Source organism: Pterocles gutturalis, unplaced genomic scaffold, assembly GCF_000699245.1.
Source record: "Pterocles gutturalis isolate BGI_N339 unplaced genomic scaffold, ASM69924v1 scaffold35522, whole genome shotgun sequence".
Lineage (NCBI taxonomy): Eukaryota > Metazoa > Chordata > Aves > Pterocliformes > Pteroclidae > Pterocles > Pterocles gutturalis.
The window spans coordinates 1-22,750 of record NW_010111441.1 but is presented as its reverse complement, the minus strand read 5'-3'; the positions used below and the strand labels follow the sequence as shown (position 1 = coordinate 22,750).

The 22,750-nt window shown below is 52.5% G+C and overlaps 1 protein-coding gene across 1 annotated transcript; it reads right to left on the bottom strand.

Moving 5' to 3' along the window:
* Positions 1–9,938: 9,938 nt before the first annotated feature.
* On the bottom strand, positions 9,939–22,745 carry EEF1A2 (eukaryotic translation elongation factor 1 alpha 2). Its single transcript, XM_010073734.1, is given in 7 exon segments — positions 9,939–10,290; positions 11,014–11,248; positions 11,335–11,591; positions 13,020–13,170; positions 17,242–17,538; positions 18,631–18,810; positions 22,539–22,745. Coding segments are annotated over 7 exon segments (1,392 nt in total). The 5' UTR covers positions 22,683–22,745; the 3' UTR covers positions 9,939–10,162.
* Positions 22,746–22,750: the final 5 nt, after the last annotated feature.

Here is a 22,750-nt window from a genome sequence, read left to right as displayed (position 1 = left end):
GGGTTCGCCACCCCCTAACCCAAAAGAAAAAAAAAAAAGAAGGCGAGCTCTGGTATCAGGATCTGGTATCATCCCCCCAAAATGTAGGGTCCAGCATCCCCCCAAAGCAGGCTCTGCCATTCCCCTCTAAAATCAAGGTCTGACATCTTCCCCCTACCCCCAAGACAGTGTCCCCTCCCAAAGTCAGGCTCTGGCATCCCCCACAGCATCACCAACGAGTGGGGCCCCTCTGCAAGGTCCCACGAGAAGGGCTGGGCAGCAGCCTGCGATGGGATGCCCATCCCTGTGGCTTCGAACCTGCCCAGACGTTGCTGTGGGTTCACAGGAAGGACCCAAGCCCATGCCCCATCTCCACATGCCCACTTGGCCACCAGACCTGCGTAACCTCACCACAAATCCCCCGGTACAAAGCCATTCTCTTTGTCCACTCTTCCCCAAGTTCCAACCTGCCCTCTTAAGACTTGGAAGCCCAAACTCGGCTTACTTCACGCACTGAAACTCCACCGTGATGGGGTCACCAAGCTCCACAAAGACCAAGCACCCAGCATAAGAGGTCCATCTCCAGATGTCCTGACCCAAATCAGCTCTTCAACACACCCTGTTAGTTACGGTCCAGCACTGCCATCTCCCACCATACACCATGGCTGGCTTCTGCCCCAAGGAATATCTCCTCCTGACACACCTTCACAAGACTCAGGAGAAGACACACCAGCTGCAGAAACTGAGATAATGCAAGGTACCTGCCCCACACCTTTATCCTCCACGGAAAAGGGTCGTTGCAGTGCCACGGGAAGACCTGCAAGCAAACAAAATCAAGCCCAGGACCATCAGCTCCTACTGCAGTGAATTTTCTATCCCTTACAACCCAACAAGTCATGGATGACCTGTTCTTCTAAGTAAATTGTTGGGTTGGACTTGATGATCCTTGAGGTCTTTTCCAACCTTAATGATTCTATGATTCTAAATAATGCTTTAGGAGAGGGCTTTTTGTATGTAAATAAAATGGCAAGTACAGACGAGCTGCTTCTTTCAACACAAAGTACCTGGCCACAATGGTTTTAGATGGAAGCAGCAAAATGGTTGCCCAAAGTCTCACACCAGGCAGGGCTGTGTTTCAGTTCCCTCTCTAGGGGCAGCAGTTAGAAAACCAGTCCTGCCACTCTGTATTGTTGACACATTTTTCCTGAAATTCAGATTTAAATGAGAATAATCAACATAACCTTCCAGAGCGAGTTTCCCAAGTCCAGTTTTTTTGGTCCTCTCAAGCCTCAGGAGAATCCCAACAACAACTAATGGACAAGAGGAGCATTGAGACTAAAACTGCTGCCACTCACTCTCCAAATCCTACCATGTAAGATAAGAGAAGACACAGCATGGAGCAGCCCTATGTTTTTATGAACAGTATGTTTCCTGTGACCCATATTCTCTCCAATGCACGGCCATAAGAGAAGTCATCTCTGCAAGGCAGGCAGAGAACTAAAGCTGGGTTAAATACTGGAAAAAACAGATCTGCAAGTATGTCAGTGAATAAATTACTCAATTCAACGAGGGGCCATTCTATTCATTATTTGTGAACACTTGTAAGATCATTAGTGTTCTTTAATAGGGTAACCAATTACAAATGTGCCTGGCACTAATGTACAAAGTGCATTATTACAGATCCAGCCACACAGTGCAAAAGCAGGAAATAGCCCCCTCCACAAAAAGGCCAACAACAAACAGATGAAGCAATTTTCAATTAACAAATTCAAGATTACTAATAGTCTGTGAGCCCTAAAGAAGAATCTAAATTCGTCGCACTCCTCTTTGCCTAATTAGTTGGTCATTTGCGGTGTCACACTGCAGCACAGCTTTGGGTACCGTGTATCTCTGAGACAATCAAAAAACAGGAGTGGGCCAAGGGAGGGGATGGGATTTCATCCCTGCCAAGCCATGGATGGGCTGGGAAAAGACACGGCGTGGTTGCAGCAGCTGTCAGGGCTTCTTGCTTCACTTGGGAGGGAGGTAAATCCTCCAAGACAAGCAAAGCCTTAGGAACAAGGGGCACCAAGGATGGTCTCCTCGTATGAGCAGAGGAGTCCTTGGGAGGGGGAAAAGGTCTGAAATTGTGGATGAAGAATTGTGTGTAGTCTCATCCCTTCCACCCTCTTCACCTTGGGATTTTAGGGCATCTCTGGCTTGCTCTCTACAGACAATATTTCCTGGGCTGGCATTGCAAGCCATAGTTGTTTTCAGAAGCAGCAGGGCTGGACAGCAGGTCTGGGGTCCAAATCCCACTAAGACCCCAAAAGCACACAGCTTCCCACTTTCTTCCCCTTCATCCTCTTTGCACCACGCCTGGCAAGTCACAACCCTGCGAGGAGCAGCGCTCCCTTGGGAACAACTGGAACCAAAACATTAATCAACCTGCAACATCCTGCCCTGGAGCCTGCAGCTGGTCATTTTGAAGATGAAGTGGGTTGTGTTGCTACTTCTGCTGGGGGGCTAAAGAAAAAACACAGCCACTAACACTGAGAATTAATGAGGTATGGAAAAATAGTACTGGGAAGGTGCTTTTATCTGATCCAAGGACATCATGTTTCCGCAAATAAACAGGATTACTGAGTCAGTTCTTTGCTTTCAACACCACTGGTGGCTTTAGGACACGAGTACCACGGCAGATAGCTTAGACCCTGGAGATAAGATGAGTTGTGTTAAGATACAGAAAATCCATGCTCTGCCCCCTGGCAATTTTTGAGACATCGTAAGAAATGACTGGTGTGAAATATGTGGAATGACTCCAGGGATGTATTTGTTTGAAACACTGAACCGGAGCCCTTTCTCCATGCCCACCCAGTTGGTGGTTTGTGTGAACTGTGCTGCCCATAGCCTGGGTTTTGTCACTCCCAGCTTTCTTCCAGAGCTGTTTTCAAAACCTAGAGCAGATGGCTTTATCTCCCCTTGTACAGGAGGCTACACCATCCCAGCAGAGCTAACCTGCCAAGAGCAAAGGCATGACCAGCTCAGTCCTGCATCCAGTGCCCACCCATCTCCCGCCTCTGCTTCTGCTACCCCTCACCTCCCACCCCCCATCCTCTTCTCTGAGCAGCAAAAAGCCCCCAGGAACCCATGTTTATTAGACACACGCCACTAAAATGTTTCAATCAGAATTTGCAACCAATGCACTCATGAAGAGCCAGGCTTCCTTCCTCCTTGTACTGACAGAACTACTTATAATATATTATATATTTACTGGACACAAGATTTCTGTGTCATCATCCATCTTCCTGTTCTTAGACAGCACCTAGCTCATTAGAGGCTGCTCCAGCAAAACTCAGGACAAATGATGCCAGGTGAGGTTGGCTTGAGCTGCAGCTGGAAGCATTTGAGTGCATCGACAGCTATGTCCCCAAGTTCCACTGAATTAACCTGCAAGGGAGACACACACACACATCCATTTTTTCATGTAACATTTTTTTTTTCTCTTCAAAAATGTTAAAAGAGGGAAGATTAGTTGTTAGTTTTAATTAAGAGGGTTGCTTTTGATGCACGTTTTGGGTTAAAAAATGCAGGTATTTTGTTGGAAAGCTGCCAGGCAGACCTGGCTGTCTCCATTCTCCCGCCTCTGTCACAGCACAGAATGTGTCATATGCAAAGAAAAGCTCTTGAAGCAACTGAATTCATGGTTTCTCTGTACCATGAGCTTTGGCTGCAGACCTGCTTGAATCTTTCAGCCTGGACACCTGGGAAATCAAGAGAACATGAAGGGGCAGGAGTTTATGATTTATTTATCTTTAACCTGAGGTCCTAAGGAAAGCTGGTGTATGTGCATCTGCCTTTGTGTTTCCTCCTTGAATAACCGCAGAGCTTACGGGCAGTTTTTTTCTTAGTTCTTAAAGGTGGGGGTACATTTCAGATTGCTACCAGTGAAAATAAGTGATCAGAGAGAGGACAGAAACCCTGACATCTCCCCGCTGAGGGAGGTGGTGATGCATGCACACAACTGTACTGGACATCAGAGAACCCACCCATGACTTCTCAGAACACAAATCCCCGGGAAACTGGACCCCTGGGTTCTGCTCTCATGAAGCTGCTGCTTTGGGGGCTGCTTCTGGCTCCAGTTTGGGGAGCACCAGGGAGGCAGCGAGGTAAGGTCCCCCCGGGCAGAGCCGATGCTGTGTCTGCAGGGTGACATTTCCTCACCTCCAGCCTTATTTTGATGCAGCCCCTGTTTTGTTCTTGCAGCTTGGTCGTGCACACAGCGATGGAAAGGATGCTCCTGTCCTCTGGGTATCCGGATGCTCCGGCTGTGCCCGTGAAATGTCTCATTCAGCATCTCTGTGTCCTCGCCTGTGTGTGCAGACAGTGGGCAGAGCAGGGGAGGGTGGTTTTAAAAACGAGCTGTGTTTGCAGCCTGACAGCAAGCTGGCAATGGCTCAGCTGCTCAGGCCACCCTGCAAGAGGGACATCACCTGAAGATGCGGTCAGCCTCAGCCACCCCTCCCTGCATCCCGCCTCCGCACATTTCCCGTGGTCTCTGTGGAGATCTATGGGCAGAGATGTCCTGCAGCAGAGCAGGGGAGGGTGGTTTTAAAAACGAGCTGTGTTTGCAGCCTGACAGCAAGCTGGCAATGGCTCAGCTGCTCAGGCCACCCTGCAAGAGGGACATCACCTGAAGATGCGGTCAGCCTCAGCCACCCCTCCCTGCATCCCGCCTCCGCACATTTCCCGTGGTCTCTGTGGAGATCTATGGGCAGAGATGTCCTGCAGCCCCAGAGCATATTGAGCTGCTGCTGCACGCTCCCCTCGCAGCAATCGCTCTGATGGGAACCGCTCGGAGCATCCCAGGCGCCGGCACAGCTCCATTAATCACAGCCACCTCCCTCCTGGCACGGGCTGTCCTCGCGCATTGCCGCCGTCCTTCGGGTCTGTGCTGAGGGACAAATCCACACTGTGTCCTTGGAGCTGGCACACATCAGAGAGGATCTTCCCATCATCACCCTGATGTGTGAGTGATGGCAAGGACTGGCATCGGCAATGCCCCCCCATAATCCTGCTGCACCCCAAAACACAGGCTCAGAAACCTGCAGCCTTTGCTAAATCACTGCTGTCACCTCTGTCAGCTCCCCACTGACATTTGGGGATCATCTTCCCCTCTTTCCCCTTCTTGCAGCCCCGTCTCAAAGGCTGGTTGCTTCCAGACTCATCACTCCTAAGTGCTCGGCGGGCAGGCGCTCTCTGCGGCTGGCTGGGGTTACAAAAAGCATTTAGAGGATATACGGCGTGAAAATAGTGCCAGGCAAGGGGTGATCAGAGATCATTCAGACTAGGCGAAACCGGGCCATCCTAAATTTTCAGGCAGCCTGACACATGGAAGGAGTGTTTGTGAATGGAGCTGAAATGAATTATTTGAAGATGGTGCAGTATTTCTATGGAAAATGGAGAGCTTCTCACCGGCAGCGCAGCTCTGCAAGGTGAACTGTGCCGTGGAACTGCCCAGGGAGATGGCAGCAGCTGCTGGTGGGGCACAGCCCCCAGGCAGAGGTGTTGGTCAGTGATGAACTCACTTCCCAAGGTCATGTAGTCATGGACCTTGTGCTGCACTTGCATCGTTCCCTCCTCTACCATAGATGGGTCAGCACCTCCGTCACCAGCAGGCGATGACAGGGACCCACTTGGGTGATGTACTTGTGCCTTCCAGTGCTGAAAGGGGGTACAGGAGAGATGGGGGAGGCTCTGGATCTGGGGGTGTAGCAATAGGACGAGGGGGGATGGTTTTAAGCTGAAAGAGGGGAGGTTTAGATGAGATATCAGGAAGAAATGTTTCCCTGTGCGGGGGGTGAGGCAGTGGCCCAGGGTGCCCAGAGCAGCTGTGGACCCATCCCTGGAGGGGTTCAAGGCCAGGCTGGATGAGGCTTTGGGCAACCTGGGCTGGTGGGAGGTGTCCCTGCCCATGCCAGGGGGTGGAATGATGATCTTTAAGGTCCCCTCCAACCCAAACCATTCAGTGATTCTGTGATTCTCTGTCCCCGGTGACGCTGGTGTTCCGAGGGCTGGAAGTGCACCTTGGCCTCACTGGCACTTGGTGGCATCGGCTTCCAAGGTAGCAGGAACATGATGGAAGGTCAGGAGATCTCCACTCGCTCTTCCCCCACAGTGGGTGTGTTTTCAAACTCTGTTGAAATGCTCCAGATGTCATCACGACTTTTGAGTCACCATGAGCCTTAACAAGAGAGGTTTTCTCACGTGTCCCAGCTGCCGTGCAATGCTCCGCACCGGCATGCCGGAGACCCACAGCCAGCCTGGGCTGTGCTGCCCATGCTGGGATTTTGCAGGGATGTGACCAGGCTGACAAGAGGTTGCGGCTGATGCTTTAACTTGCCTCCAAGCACAGAAGGGCAGCGGGCAGCTCGAATTCACCCAGCTCAGCATCTGCAGCATGGATTCCACTTGCAGTCTTGCAAAAGCCTTATAAATTTTTTAGAGCAGCCCAAAGTGCCTGCCGAGCCAATCAGCTCCGGTGGATTAAGGAAACTTCCTTTAAATTATTAACAGCGCACAGCCAGACACGAGGCATGCAGGGTGGAGGTGGGAAAGGAGAAGTTACTCATTCCTCTTTCTCCAGTGGGTGCCACGAGTGCAGCCAGCACCAGGCTGGGGCTGGGTAAAGGTGTCTGCTCGTACCTTGGAGGATGGTCCCAGTCGTGGGGTCTTCCGTTCTCCATCAGGAAATCCCACCAAGGCTTCAGTACTGTGCACAGGGCACGCTTGCATCTTGGAGATGATGTCTCTTTTGGAAACTGGATGCTGGTCCACATCTAGCCCCCCTGCACCTCCCTCTCCTTCTTTTCTTCCAGACCCATTGGCTTCTCCAGCTCCCTCTTGAAGAGCTGTTCAAGAGCAAGCCCTGATGCTCTTTGACTTTCCTGCAACCTCGAGTAAATTTCCCCCCACAAGCTTTAAATTTCAGGTAATATAATCACATTTGCAGATTCTGGTTTCTGTAGAAACAAGAAGATGCACTTTGCAGCTCCCGAGGCTGTACCCTTCGCTTCGACTGTGCCCTTCGCTTCCCTACGGATGCGGATGCCCTGCCTGCTGGAGCTGGGCTCTGCAGAGGTGGGACATGGGGCTGGATTTCCTCTCCTCAGCAGCTGCTCCAGAAGGACTTTTTCCCTGTTTTCCACGAGATGGCATCGCTGAGACTGCTATGGAGGGGAAGCATCCGTCGCGGCGCTTGCAGGGAGGATGGCAATGAAAAATGCCTCCAAAAAAAAAAAAGTCCCTAGGAAAAAAATGCCTCGGAATTGTTGGTTGTGAGGTCCCAGCACACCTGGCCATGTTGGGGAGGAATTGGAGGAGAAGTCAGTGTTTTAAAGCGCATCTTACCAGCACAGCCCTACATATCACCTGCCACAGGCCACACAACGCCCACCTGCCTTCCCACGGTGTTGATGATTCTCAAATCAACTTGAGTTTGCTGCAAGGTTTGTCAAAAGCCATCTGTGGCCCAGTTTAGGGTGAGATAATTTTGGTAGAAACCCCAAATGGGTCACCCACCCCAAACAAAGCGTTGTTCCCAGAGTGCCTCTGAGCCCTGCAGGGTCAGACAGCAATTTGCACGTGGCAGGTCCTTGATCCGGTCCCAAAACCCAGATCCACAAGGAGTCTTCAACCCCAAGGTTTGGGCAGGGGCAGGTCATGGCTTCGTTTGATTTTGTTTTGAGAGCCTCAGAAATTCAGCATACTTGATTTTCTTTTTTGAACCTCATGCTTTGAAGTGGGTCTAAATCAGAACATTTCTGTTTATCCTGGCTCCCTACAGAGCCTGACCCAAACCTCCCAAAACAGGGATGCTGCAGAACAGACACAGCCTGTCTCTTCTTTCTGATTCTGCAGATTACCTGGAGTACCAACCGCACTGAAATCAGGCTGAAAACATGGACCTGCTGTGAGCCACGAGCAAGTCTCAGTTAAATCCTCTGGGGTTTCTGTTTTTCCTTTTCTGCAGCTACACCGTTAATTACTGCACCGCTTGTGCATGGCTCCCAGAGCATCTTTCACAGCTCCCCTGGCATATTTCTATGGAAACGTATCTCTGGTTCTGTCAAACTTGTTTTCGCTTTTAAAATAGCTACAGAGGACCAGGTGCAGACTTTGTGCCTGTTCTTCTCTGTCCCTCCCCTGACCCCAAGGTTGTCCCCACTCCTGCTGTGCTGGGGACTGGCTCCTGCTGGGGACCAGAGAGCTGGCGATTCCTGTACAGCATCGCAGGGATGTTCCCACAGTTCCTGTTCCTGCTGCTCTTAAGGATGGAGGAAAAACACGCCCATGATGATGTTCTCCTGCCCTGCTTGGAGATCCCCAGGAAGGGCACAAATCCCCCCCTGTGCTGGCTTGGGGACAGCATGCCTCAAGAGCTGGGAAATGCAGGAGGAGCTGGAAGATGAGATTAAACCATCAGTGGGAAAGCAGCCTCCTCCACAGTCGCATTGTGCCTGGAGGGGTCCCCAGGTCCCCTTCCCATTTGTGGCATGCCAAGGACACGGCACTTCATCGAACCCAAACGCTGCAAAGGCTTTGGGCATCAAATTGGTTTCTATGGAGGAAGCTGGTGGCTGCTGGGGGGGTGGGGAGGGGTGAGGAGCTTCAGTGGCCTGTCCATCCAGTTTTGGGGAAGTGGCTCGGTGAGCCAGGATGTGTCTGTCTGCCTTCAGCCCAGGGCCTGGGATGGGGACGGTGCTGGCAGTGGCTCCATGGAGTGCTCTCTGTAATTCAGCCTGGCATTTTCTGCTTGAGGCTCTGCCTGGGGGCACTTAGTGCTGCAGAGTGTCAGATGTTAATTAGGATCATTAGAGCAGTAATGATGCTTGTGCCTCTGGACCTCTCATGATGCCATCCTTCACAGAGCCCATGCATGGCAACCCTTTCTGGCACTGTGGCTTCTCCTAAAAGCCGAGTCATGAGCACATACAACCTCAGGATGTCCCAGCACGCTGCCAGCCCCACCTTCAGGGAGGAAACATCCCTTGGAAATGTCCCCAGCAGCACCCTCCTCCCTCCACTTCCCTGTCCCACCGTACCACCTCCCGCTCCTCCCTGTGCCCAGTGCTCCCACCCTGTCCCCCTCAGAGCTCCTGGCTGTTGAGTTTTGGTCAGTCCTGACCCCTCCAACCACAACCCTTTGGACTGGGGCAGCTGCACTGGGTGGAGTGCAGAGAGGCACAGACCTTGCCCCAGGCTGGAAACCGAGACACCATCACGAGTGAAGACCACAAGTTTTGGGGCTTCTTGGGAGTCCTGAGTCACATCGGGGCTCCAGCACATGGTTTTAGTTGGGGAGAAACATTCCTGTCACATAGTTTGGAAAGGGTTGGGGGAACTCGCCATGAGTGAAGGTGTAGAGAGAAGGCAGCCTCGGCCACTTCTCCCAAAATGATGGGGTATCATAAAGAATAAAAGTGATGCTGCTGGCCTTTCCAGGAGGGATGGGATATGCTATTTTTTTCTCTTTAAATTGCATAACTTTAGGGGGTTAACTTAAGCCTATTTTGCATGGAACAAAATGGAAATAAAGGCCCTGATTGAGCAGATTGAGAGTATAAAAACCCAGCCTGCTGTAAAAGCAGCCCCTGCTTTAGGCTGAGGGAAGCAGCCCAGACACCTGCATCGGTTGAGGGGCGAGAGCTGGGGAAAGGCTGGGTGCTGGGTGACACCCTGAATATGGGTGCCAAGCTCTCCTCCTTCCTCCAGATTTCCATCCCAGCCCCACCTGTGCCCATCCCCAGCACCTGCTCCAAGAGGGACCACACAGCACCCATCAACACCAGCCCCTCTCAATGACAGACGCACACACAGGGCTCCACACCTTTTGGGTTGGTTGGTTTGTTTTGCTTTTTTGGTTTGGTTTTGTTTTGTTTTTTTTTTGTTTGGGTTTTTTGTTTTGTTTTGTTTTCCACTGTGGATGTTGTACCAGTTTTATTGGTAAAATTAACATGAAGCCTCACAAACGCTGGAACATGCTTTTCCTTTTAAAGAATTTCCACTGGACCTTAATGGTGAGCATCCAGTCGTTGACATATAAACTCTTACAAGCTGATGTGCACACATGCGCCCGGGGGAGACGGCGGCAGCGTCCTGGTGTCAGGGATGGTTTCTGCGCGATGCACTGGGAGCCCACGATTCATTTGCCAGCCTTCTGGGCCTTCTGGGCAGACTTGGTGACTTTACCAGCCCCACCACTTTTCTTCTCCACATTCTTGATGACGCCCACGGCCACGGTCTGCCGCATGTCACGGACAGCAAAGCGGCCTGCGGGATGGAGAGATGGGGGACATGAGCGAAACGCGGTCGCCCTGCCCTCCCTAAGGCTGAGCTCTTCTGGGTGGGTGACGGTGGGATCTGCACCCACCACTCGTGGTGCCATGCATTACACCCTTGGGGCAGGTTCCTGCAGGAACGAGCCCTGAGCCACCAACGCCTGCTCTGACCTCCAAGCTAGCCCCGCTGCTCCTCTCTGTTTAAATGATTATTTATTAAATTTAAATCACATCTGGTCTCTGCAAGCTCCTGGCATTGCTAAAGCCTCCAGATGTGCAACATCATCCAAGGAAAGCATGGCACATGCCTGCATTCAGAGGTGTCCTCTGCTGAGCAAACACCCCTCTTTCTTCTCCTGACCGGTTGTGTTTTAGGGCAGAGATGGAGAAGCTGAAAAATATTTCTACATTCAGAAGCTATGAGGGTTTAGAAACTTTGAAGGAAAAGCCCTGTTGCTCCCAGAGGGAAAACCCAGCCCTGCCTTTGGAAACCAAGCTCAGCAAAGAACCTGTCCTATCCCACCAGCCCTTGCACAGCTCACGCATCAGATTTTTCACCCCCAAAAGGTTTGGGAGCAACGGGATGTTTTCAGCTACCTCCCCAGTCCAACTGGTGGAGGATACTGGGAGAGGTTCAGCACGTCTGGGGTGAGCTCTACACCCACAGACCCTTCATGTTCCTCTGTGGGAGACCACAAAAGAGCCGTTCCCTTACCAAGGGGTGGGTACTGGGAGAAGCTCTCCACACACATCGGCTTGCCGGGGATCATCTCCACGATGGCAGCATCACCCGATTTCAGGGACTTGGGGTTGTCCTCCAGCTTCTTGCCGGAGCGGCGGTCGATCTTCTCCTTCAGCTCGGCGAACTTGCAGGCGATGTGTGCGGTGTGGCAGTCGATGACGGGCGAATAGCCGGCGCTGATCTGGCCGGGGTGGTTCAGGATGATCACCTGGGGGACAGAGCGGTGTCAGGGCAAGGCTGGGAGCCGGAGGATGGTGACAAACCATGCGTGGTGGCACCACCAGCTCTGCTGACCTGAGATGTGAACTGCGCTGCCTCCTGCGGCGGGTCCGACTTGCTGTCCCCGCAGACGTTCCCACGGCGGATGTCCTTGACGGAGACATTCTTCACATTGAAACCGACGTTGTCCCCAGGCAAAGCCTCGCTCAGGGCCTCGTGGTGCATCTCCACGGACTTCACCTCGGTGGTGATGTTCACAGGTGCAAAGGTGACCACCATGCCGGGCCGCAGGATGCCGGTCTCCACCCGGCCCACGGGGACGGTGCCAATCCCTGCAGAGACAAGGACAGAGCAGAGCAAAACGTAACCTGCTTGGCATACCCCGGGGCCAGAGCCTGGCTGCAGAAAAAGCAAGATACCTCCAGTGGTTTTCACCAAAGACCACGTTTGCTTCTTGCCCAAGAAAACCCCATTTTTAGCTGCAAGATCAACATTAGGGTCTTCAAAAAAATCACAAGTCCATTCTTCCTACCCAATATTTTGTAAAAAAGGACTAACACCATAATCAGAAGCTCCTGACCAATCTGTGTGCCCTGAAAGCTCTTCATTTGTAGGAGCTGTGGCACCTCCAGCACGGAGGACTGGGCACATCACGGCGTGCGTGCAACAACACGCTCCACATCCCTGATGGCCACACCATCAGTGTGGGATGAGGCCGAACTGTGCCAGGGAATGAGGGTGGCTAATTAAATCAAGGGGACCTTTTATACCCTGTGCCTTCGGAGGACTTCGGGAAAACTCACCTTTGGAATCAGGTGAAGAATTAATTAAGAGGAACAACCTTGAAAAGAGGTTGGGGAGGTTGGCTGGACCCATCCTCTCCTCCACATCCACCCTGCTGCCTCCACCTCCCCCTCTGCTCTCTAAGGACTTGCCTAGTGGTAAAATCATATCTGTCTTTCCCCCAGCTGAGCTAGGGGAGGACACAGACCTCCTCGCTCTCTTTCATCTCCATTGCAAACAAAAGACTGCATCACAAAGCCTGCTAAACCCCGTGTTCAATCCCTGCCTGGTTTCAGCAGCACACATGTCCTTGGAAAAGTGTGGAAAGGGCTGTGCCTGCCTGATCCAGCAGCCGGGGAGTCAGCAGGGCTGCCCACCGCTGCCAGCAGGTCAGAGAGCTCACTGGGTATTTATAGCTCACAAAAGTGTCCCCATCACTGCTCCAGTGGGAAGCAGAGACGTGCCGACCAACGCGCTCCCTACATGGCTGGCACCACGGTCCAGCTCAGCAGAGGGAGGTGCTGGTGATGGACACCAGCATTTGGGAAGCACGGGCAGACCGTGGCCAAGCCGCTGTGCTCCAGCCTCACCGGTGGCCCTCCCCACTGGCCTTGTCCCTCATCCCTGCCCCAGCATGTTTTTGCTGCCTCCAAATTACCCTGCCAGCCGTGACCTCTGGGACACCCACATTTGCAGCCGCTTCAACATCGCGAGTTCCCTGGGAAGAGCTCACAAACCTGCTGCTCCTCTCCGGCCCTTGGGCACCTTTGGGCATGTCAGCACCCAACCCCAGCCAGCCTGGTGTCAAACGGGGTCTTGGCCCTGGAGCTGACACCCTTCTCCCCAGCGTGATCTCGCGTTCTCAGAGTCCAGTCCCTCCAGTTTCCCAGTACATGGAAATGTCATTCCCAAATTCCCACAGAACAAAGACTTCATTTAAAGCAGAGGGAAGAGGAACAGTGGCAATTTTTGCTCACCTCCAATCTTGTAGACGTCCTGGAGGGGCAGGCGCAGGGGTTTGTCTGTGGGGCGAGTTGGGGGCAGGATGGTGTCCAGGGCTTCCAAGAGGGACACCCCACTGGCGTTGCCTTCCTTGCGCTCCACCTTCCAGCCCTTGAACCAAGGCATCTGGAAACAGAGCAGCAACACCACGCACTGAGTGTGCCTGTCCTCAGCACCCAGAGGTGATCCCAGAGAGGTGTCCCACCAGCACAACCTTCACGGAGTCAGTCCAGCCGTGTCCTGGCTTTACCTGGGGAGCTTTTTCCACTTTACCATCCCTGCAGGCTTATCCCCATGCTCAATCTCCCCCCTCTCTCCTAGAAACATGCAAAACGTCCATAAACAGGAGAAAATGGATGGAAGTGGTTAAAACCAGCAAACTCACATCCCTCATTCCTACCACCAACGCACGGGTGGTGTACCAGCTGTCTGCATCCTGCCCTCCAGCACAAGGACCACAGGCTCTCCAGCCAAGCCCCAGCTACAAAGCTCCCAACCTTCACTCCTGGGAACGGAGTTTCTTCAAGGTGAGCCCCAGACAGACGCTTCTCCCCACTCACTCCTGCTGTCACCCCTCCAGTGTTTGGTTTTTAAACCCTGGCTTGGGAAATCCTGGAAACCCAGTGCTTGCACTAGGGCTGCCAAGGGGCAGGACTGTTTTCCATAGATGCTCTCTGCTCCTGCCCTAAATTGGACCCTTGATGCTAAAATTGGCCAGAAAAGAGGCAGAGAGGAAGGGAAATGTGCTCAGCAGAGGCCGTGGTTTGATGCGGGGAGCTGCAGTGCTTTCTTGGGGTGATGCTGCACATCTGGAAGCTGTAGCAATACCTGGGGCTTGCTGGCAAGAAAAATTCAGTCCTGGGTCTGAAACAACCCTGATACAACAAACAGAGATCTGAGTCTGCAGGGTCACTCTCCCCTCCTCTGCACAGAGAGGTTTAGACAATATTTTCCCACTCAAAGGTAAAACGCTGCCTGTGTGCCCCAGCTCCATCACACACACTATGGACGTGGCTTTGCCCTTAGGCACCAATGCCAGGGGCACAGTGCATGGGGCTGGGGGTGAAACGGGACCCCCAGAGTGACCCCGCTTTCACAGCCATCCCTGGAGGACACAGCTATGCCAAGGCTGCTTCCCATCCTGCAGCCTGCACTGCTTTTGGGATGGAGTGAGGGGAAGATCTGGATCCAGCCAAGGAATTCAGCCTTCACCAAACGTTTTCAGGTCAGCCTCATCCATGGGGTCACATCTGACACCGATTGCCCTCCTTGGTGACAGTGGCAGGAGCAGCCTGGGGACATTTGTGCAGAGGCATCCTTCCCAAGGCACTGCAGCTATTGCTGTGCGGCTGGCCCCAGCGTCGGGCTAACAGCTCAGCAAAATGATAAATCCATCCCGCCAGTGACGGAGCCGCATGTGATGTGCAGGATGACTCAGACCTTCCCCCAGCCTGCTGTCGCACGGCCCAGAGCACCAGGCAGGCGCCCATGCCAGCAGCTGCGGCCACCAGCCCACAGGCTCTGCACTGGAGGGTGACAGCCACCAGCCACCGTGTGCCTACAGCTCCTGTCCCACTGCCCCTACTCCCTGGGGACATGGGAAACTGGCACTCTCTGCCCCATGATGCCTGGCTGTCAGAGACATCCTTTTTTTTTTTTTTTTTTGATGCTTCATCCAGGAAACTTCTGACATCCCAAGAATCAGATAAAGACCCACTTTGACACCTTCCAGGAACAAACCCACTCTGCAAAACCTCAGCATGGCCCCAGGATGAGAAGCATCTGCAAAACCTGGTTGATGCTGCCTCCTAGGGCTGCCCAAGTAAAACCTCTCTCATGTATTCCTTATGCATTTTCTTACGTATTCCAAGTAAAACCTCTCTTCTGTATTCCCCAAACCTGCTTCCCAAAGAGCAATTCCTATTCCACCAAAGCAGGCAAAAGCAAAAGCAGGATCTGACCAAACCCCACAGCCAGGCTGAACTGCAGGCTCAAACCCCACAAATAACAGCTGAGCTCCAACACGCCAGCACCCTACGTGCATTTTACAGAGCAGTCGCTTTTCTCTGATTTTACCCAGCCTGTGAGCACCCCAACATCCCCAACCCACACACCCCACCATGGAGGCGCAGCCCCACGCCACCACGCTCCCTTGCACTGCAGACTGGGTACATTTGGGTTGCAGCAAATGGTTGCAGCAAATTTGGGTTGCAGCCCCCCAATGGGGTGAAAACGTCCCAAACCCCATCGAATGGCCCACTTCTGTCAGCTGCAGCAATAGAAAGCTGTCTTCACATAAAACCCCACTTGCCAAAAAACTCTCAAATGTCAAATTTTGATGCAAACGCAGCCCAGCCATAATTTTTTGCAGTTGGTCTTGGGCTGCTGCGCAACAGGGACGTGGGCTGGAGTCTCCCACGCAGAGCTGGCTCCAGCCTGATGTACGGCTGCACCACCCAGAGGTGACAGGAGCTGCAGGGACACCACAGCTCTAATCCCTGCTTTCTGATAATTCCCCTGACAGACAGACAAGTCACTTGACTGCCTTGTGCCTTAGTGAAAACCCAGCGGAAATTATGAGTGAAAAAAATCAGAGTTTTTTGGGGCAAGGAATGAGAGGAGAGAGAACTACACTGGCTTCCTGCGCAAGCTTTCCTCCATGGGGTGCAATATGGGAAGGAGGAGTCTGTCCCAAGCTGCTGTCCAGGCAAAGGAAGGATGGGGATGTCCTGGGGATCACAGCATGGGGAAGACCTTGCACCCTCTCCAGGAAAGCTCATGGTGCTCCAGCCCTCTGGCCAGGCTTTCTTCCCAATTCCCCTGCTCCATGCCTCCCCTCTGCAGCCTATTAATAGGAGAATTGTTTGGGATCATCTTCCCGGCCCAGCAGCTGCTGACATTTGGAGCCTGTCTGATTTGAGGCACCCAGGAACTATGCAAGCTGGGTTTGGCATGGCCGCAGCTGACCTTTATCCCAGCTCTGCTTTGCAGGGGACAGGAATCTCCCAAGCACCCCAAAAATCCCTTCCTTCCAAGCCAGCCCCAAGGGATCTGCCTTTCCCATGCAAGGATGTGAGCTGCGTTCCATGACGGTGTGAGTTTGCATTGTGGCACTCCTCTAGCTCAGGTTCGTGGTCCCTGACCTCCCTCAGTTGCTGCTGTACTCATACGTCATCTCCCTCGTCATAGAGCCCTGACCTGTAATCCACAGATGAAATCCTAAAGCACCCTTAAGCATCAAATTTCCCATTGGTTTCACAAGAGATTGCTGGGGGTTTCCAGTCTGAGCAACTTGCTCAAGGTCACCCAGAAGCCAGGAGGCGAGCAGGGACCTTCCTCTGGCCAGAACTATCCCGTCCATCATTTATTTAGAAGACTAAAGCTGGGATAGCTTTTTCTTCAAAAAACCAGTGTCAGAGTAACAACTGTTACTGGCAGCCTGTCTGGCAAGAAGCCCCTGTCCTTCCTCAAGCTCTTCTTTCTCCCCTGTTGCCCTATGAAATAACGTCAAGGGCTCACCCTGAGCCTTCGTGTCCCCACCAGCCCCACCACTGACGCACGGAGGGAGAGATCTTGTAAAAATCAACTGGAGAAAGACCAAACCCAAATGGATGCTCTAGGAAACCATGGTTTTGGGACAGGAAACCTGGTACATCCTCAAGAAAAAGTCACCTTAAGAAGTGAGATCCCAGCACCAGAACTGGAGGTGTGGCTGCCACAGTGGCACATGGCACCAATGGGAAGGGCACCCAACACCCAGGAGCCCCACTGCATGGCAGGAGCTGTTCCAGATCTGTGACCACATCATGTTATTTGCTTTAGAAAACAATGCCCTAATTTTTTTCCTGCTGAGAGTGACAACTGCTGCGGATGGCTCTAAAGTCACCAGGGGTTTGACAATGCAAAACCTTCAGATCACATCCCAGGAGCAAAGCCATACAGGCCGTCTCCTGAAGATGCTCATGTTTAGCTGCTGGGGTGTCTGGCTGTGGTACAGCAGCGAACGTGCCCACGAACAGGGCGTCCATTCATCCTGGCTCAGAGCTACGTGACAAACACATCTATGCTGGCAGCAAGGGCCACTATGCACAATGGGTGCAAGAAACGTGCCTGCGGCTTTCAGAGCATGGATGTCAGCTCCAGCCTGGATCAGGATAGTCAGGGTGGGGGGAAAAGTCTAACACAATGCACACTTACATTGGGAGAGGGCTCCAGCATGTTGTCTCCATGCCAGCCTGAGATGGGCACGAAGGGAACTGTGGCTGGGGTTTAGCCAATCTTCTTGATGTAGGCGCTGACCTCCTTGACGATCTCATCGTAGCGTTTCTCGCTGTATGGGGGCTCCGTGGAATCCATCTTGTTGATGCCCACGATGAGCTGCTTCACGCCCAGGGTGTAAGCCAGCAGGGCGTGCTCACGGGTCTGCCCGTTCTTGGAGATGCCGGCTTCAAATTCACCGACACCGGCAGCAACGATCAGGACAGCGCAGTCAGCCTGGGAGGAGAGAGTTCATGAATTGCTCCTGTCCCCATGGAGCACTGCTCTTGGTGACACCCCTGAGAGCTTTGAGTAAGTCCCAGATGAGCACTACTCAGAATAAGCACGGCTTGGACAGGCTCCCTGCCAGCTGCTACCCATAACCCTGCTGATCTACCTCAAAACTGTCCTACCCGTGTTATTTCAGACTTGCCAACTGCATGGGTTTGCAACGTGGGCTGGAAACCAGGGTGGGTCCTTCCATGTTGCGTGACTCCAACTAGGACCTCATCCTGGTCATCCAGGGATGCACAGCCACGGTCTTCTCCAAAACCCTACTGAAGTCTTGCAAATAATCTCCCTGAGTGACAGATGAGGCTCCAGCCATGGAAACTCTGTTCCTCAGATTACTTCTGTACCCAGAGCCCACAGTTGGAGCTGCCTGGGTTTGACAGAAAGCCATGCCCAGCCCAACTGGCATTGCAATGGGAATCTCGCTGGGCACGCAGTGAGGCTCACCTAGCACCCATCAACCACAGGGAGATGCAGGAATGTCCTGTGATGTGATGAGGGGAAACCACCCTACCCTGGGAGGGTAGACCATTGAGTTTGACAATATGATGTGGTTTGGGGAATGAAGACAGCTGTTTCAAGAAAAAGGAAGGAGAAAAGATCTATGGCGTCTCCTTTAGACAATAGAACCTAAGGGATGGTTGGAGGTTTCTTGTCTACCTCAGTTGGCGGAGGCTAAATTGATGTCAAGATACCCTCATACAAAGGCCTGTAGCTCACAGCATTCCACCTCCCAGGCAGGCCATATTCATCCCCACCGCCTCCAAGTAGAGGAAATGGGGCGGATAAACCACCTCTCTGTGCCCAAAGAGGCCCCTTCTGCCAGACGCCCAGGGAGGTGCAGGACCATGGAGTGCTGGCTCCCCTGGTGCTACCCAGCCTCTTGCATGGGCCCTGCTCAATGCTCCTTGATGTCTGCTATTATCAACCACCCACCTCAAGAAGGACTCCAACAGCGCCTACATGACCCTGGGCTTGTCAGCAAGCCTCAGCCTCCCACCTCTGACAGCTCCTCAGCCCCTGGCCACCATTTCTCACCTGGGAGGTCCCGGTGATCATGTTCTTGATGAAGTCCCTGTGGCCAGGTGCATCAATGATGGTGATGTAGTACTTGGTGGTCTCGAACTTCCACAGGGAGATGTCAATGGTGATGCCGCGCTCACGCTCAGCCTTCAGCTTGTCCAGCACCCAGGCGTATTTGAAGGACCCCTTCCCCATCTGGCCAACACAAAGGCAAGAGCCGGTGAGAAACCCAAACCCACGGCATTGGTGTTGGCAACCCACCTTCTGGGGCACATCCCAAGCTCACATAGGCAGAGGGACACATTGCAAACATCGAAGGCAAAATTCTCTAAATCCAATGGCAACGATCTATTTCCTAATAAATACAGGTGAAGGGAGATATTGCTCTCAATGCTTTCCTCAACAGGATGGAGGAAAGGCTGGAAGAAGAGCTGCGGAGTGGATTTGTGAGTGGGACTGGATAGGGAGGAGCTGGAGCCAGTGACCCACAAGGTCTCCTCCATGAAACGCCACGGTCCTGCTCTGCTGCTGGGAAATCACATTGCTCAGAACTGTACCGTGATGGTGGAAAGCTTCTTATTGTGGCGTTCTTAATCTATTCACTGAACCTGAGAGACAGCTGGTTAGTGGGAAAGGGCATTGCTGCGTGAACGAGCCCATAACTGACAGGGGTGTAGGAGGGGAACGGGTTAAAAGAAAATGAAATGGGAGATGGTTGCTATGAGCAGAATAGAAACGTGATTGATTTTAGCCACAGAGTGTGCAAATTCACATGAAAAGCTACTGTGAGCTGCAGCCAGACCAACTGTTGTTGCCAAATGGCCAGAATCTCAGCCAACATTGTAGTGCACAAAATCACGCTGGGTGAGATCAGCTGCAGTAAATTCTCTGCCCTGCGATAAAGCACATTCCCTGGTAAAACCACGATGTCACTTCTGAACCGCCTTCTCCTTTGGGTTGGCGTCCTTTGACGTCATGCCACCAAGGAGAGCCTGATTTCCCCCCCAGCACAGAGGGGGTGCTCCCAGTCTGAACTGGGATCCTCCAGCATGGAGATGGGGCAGGACAAGACCCCCCCCCTTGCCGACCACACTGTGCCAGGGCAGTCCAGGGATCCCAGCCAAAGCAAAGGGTTAACAGGGTCTGATCATCAGCTCTTGGCCTCAGGTGGAAGGGGTTTTATAAAATGGAAAACGGACTTTAGGTCATTTAAGGATGATTTAATGGGCTTCTACCACTGTGCAAGGACAGAGCTGCAATATCCCGCACCCATCCTTCCATCCCCGTGCTCTCTGCAACCACAGTTTCTTCTGGAGTATCGATGTGTAAAATTCATTATGGCCAATTACAAATCACTGCTCCAGAGGGAAGCGCTTCCCGATGGCAGGTAGCGATGATCCTCGCCAAGAAGGCCAACGCAGCATCACACCTGAGCCCGTCCTGCCCGCGCCAGGGCTGCTCTGCCCCCGGCTCCCACGCTCCAGCCCCAGCACAAGGAATTACCGGTGCCGGCCCCTTTACGTAACAGCTGAGCGCTGCGATGACTTTGCAGCTTGCTCTGGAGGATTACGAGCAAAATCCTAAAGCCAGGAGCAAACCTCCCCCTCCCCAGAGGGGATGTGGGGTCGAGGGGGTGATGCCCCATCCCCGCAGGGCAGCTGGGAGCTCTGGTGCCTGCAGGAAGGGCAGTCAGGGGGTGGAAAAATCCAGAATGAAATCTCTGCTCCTAAGCATCCTCCTGGAATCAGGCTTGGTGAGGGGGCAGAGCAGGAGCTCAGAGGTTAACCCTTTCCAGCACACGCATCAAACCCTTCTCTTGCCAGGGGAAAAGGGAAGGGGGGTCAGAGTGTATTAATTTACTGCTGGAAATGGTGGAGATACACCAAGGAACGGTGCATTTTGGACTGGGCATTAATAACGGGCAGTTCTCAGGCAGGAGCTCCGTCAGCACATCCCACAGCCTTTCACCCACCGGCAGCCTGATCCTTCACTTCTGGATGGGGAAACTGAGGCACGGAGCAGCCCCCTGGCTCTCCCACAGGAGCCGAGTGGAAATCGGCCCCTTATGGCGGGCACCCACAGCCACGCACACAAACAGCCGGTCATCTCATGAACCCCCCCTGGACTTGGCATTATACGTAACTTGACGACAAACGAGATCCTTTATTGAGCAAACAGCCTCCCTCCTCTCACGGGGTATATTCAATTACCCGGAGCTGTTGTTGCAAAAACCCAGCGTATTATCTAGCTTTGCACAATACCTTCCCTATTCAGTGCCAGAAACAGCCTGATTTCCCTTGGTCAAACCCCAGCTTTCTATTTGGAGACCACAAATACTGATTTTTTTTTTCTTTTTTTTTAAAAAAACAGAACAACTCTTCTTTCGGAGATACTGTTACCTCTGTCCTTGGGTCAAAAGAAAAAAGAAAAAAAAAAAAAAGAAAAAGAAAAATCCTTGCTCTTTTCTCTTAAAGAAAATATCAGACCCTGGGTTTTTGTTGGTTTTTTGGGTGCACGCAGGCCTCCATTTCCTGTGAATGCCACCTAATGGAAGCAAACCCTTCCCCAGCCCTGCATCAGAAAATGGAGTCTGTAAGCTCAGTCAATAGGCTATTAATAGCAGCCTCCAGTCCCCGCGCATCCTGGCAAGTCAGTGAAAGTGTCTGTTCCGTTAAAATAGCCACGATCACCTCTACGATAACCTCATCGCGCCATGTCCGAGCTGTAGGTAATGGGGGGAATATATGGAGGATATCAGAGATCATCTTAAATCAGGGGGGAGAGAGAGCATTTCGTACGAAGGAAGAAGCTCTTTGCATAAGGGCTGGAAAAAAGGGCTGGAGTGAGGCAGGAAAATGGGTGGTTTAGCTCGGATGCTATCGGTAAATTCAAAGGGTTAAGGCAGACAGACAGATGGCAAAATGCCTAATCAAGAGTGGCAGCTCTGCAAACCTTTTTCTTTTTTTTTTTTTTCTATTGAAATGTGGGATCTTGTCCAGAAAAAAAAAAAAAAAATATTCAAGGGATATCTGCATTAAAGACTCCTGGAACGATGACGACAAGCCATCTTCTGCCCTATCAATAACACAGCCAGGCTCTTCCTGGCTCACCCACCTCTCTAGAATTTACCATCATTAATTTCTGAGAGCTTCCAATTCATCTTTTACTTCCCGAGGCTCTTTCTTCCTCTTTAATCTCTGTGTTTGCCACATTACGGGTATGGGGTGGTGCTTTGCTGGGTGACAGCCTGCTAAGCGCGTGCACCATTAAATTGCCATAAATGCCACCGTTATAAGAGTTAAACAAAAGAATTTAACTTAAATGCTCACGCTTCATGGCAGCTTTTCTATATTAAAGGCTACCAGTCAAGCTACACACCATATGCTTGAGAAAAACCAAGAATGGGGTTTTTAACAAACTGGACCAGAGTGGTCCAGCTGATGCTGCACCTCATTCCCCCCAGGCACTGGAAAGTGAAATTCAGAGAGTCCTGCACTGGGCAGTGAGGGATTATCAGTTTTTCTCCTGTGCACAATACTTAGAGGGAATTTCATGCCCTGAAGTACCACAGATGTGGCTCTTCCAGAATCCTGGTGATTACTGCTGGTTCCCTGACCCATCCTGCACACCTCGCCGTCCCCCTGCCCTCATTACCCCCCGCCGCAGGGAGTCCCCCAGCTCCGGAGAAGAGGGTGGTGAGTGCCCAACCGGCCTATTTTCCCATGGCCAGAGGAGCTGGGAAGATCCAGGAATACAGAGGGGAAAAAAAATAGATGGGAACAAAGGGAGAAAGAAGGTACGAGAAGGGCAGTGCTAGAAAAAGGGGAATATTGCCCATGGGATGCCTGCGGGGCATCAGTGTGGAGCATCCCTGGGGGTGGGAGCGTGGGGTGGGGGGCACAGTGGGGGAGGGGGCTCCTCACCTCGGCAGCCTCCTTCTCAAATTTCTCAATGGTCCTTTTGTCAATGCCCCCGCATTTGTAGATGAGGTGCCCGGTGGTGGTGGATTTCCCAGAGTCCACATGCCCGATGACCACGATGTTGATATGCGTCTTCTCCTTCCCCATGCTGCTGGGCTACGCGGGGCTGGCCGGGGCAGGCGGCGGCGGGGGGGGGGGTGGGGACGCCGCGGGGG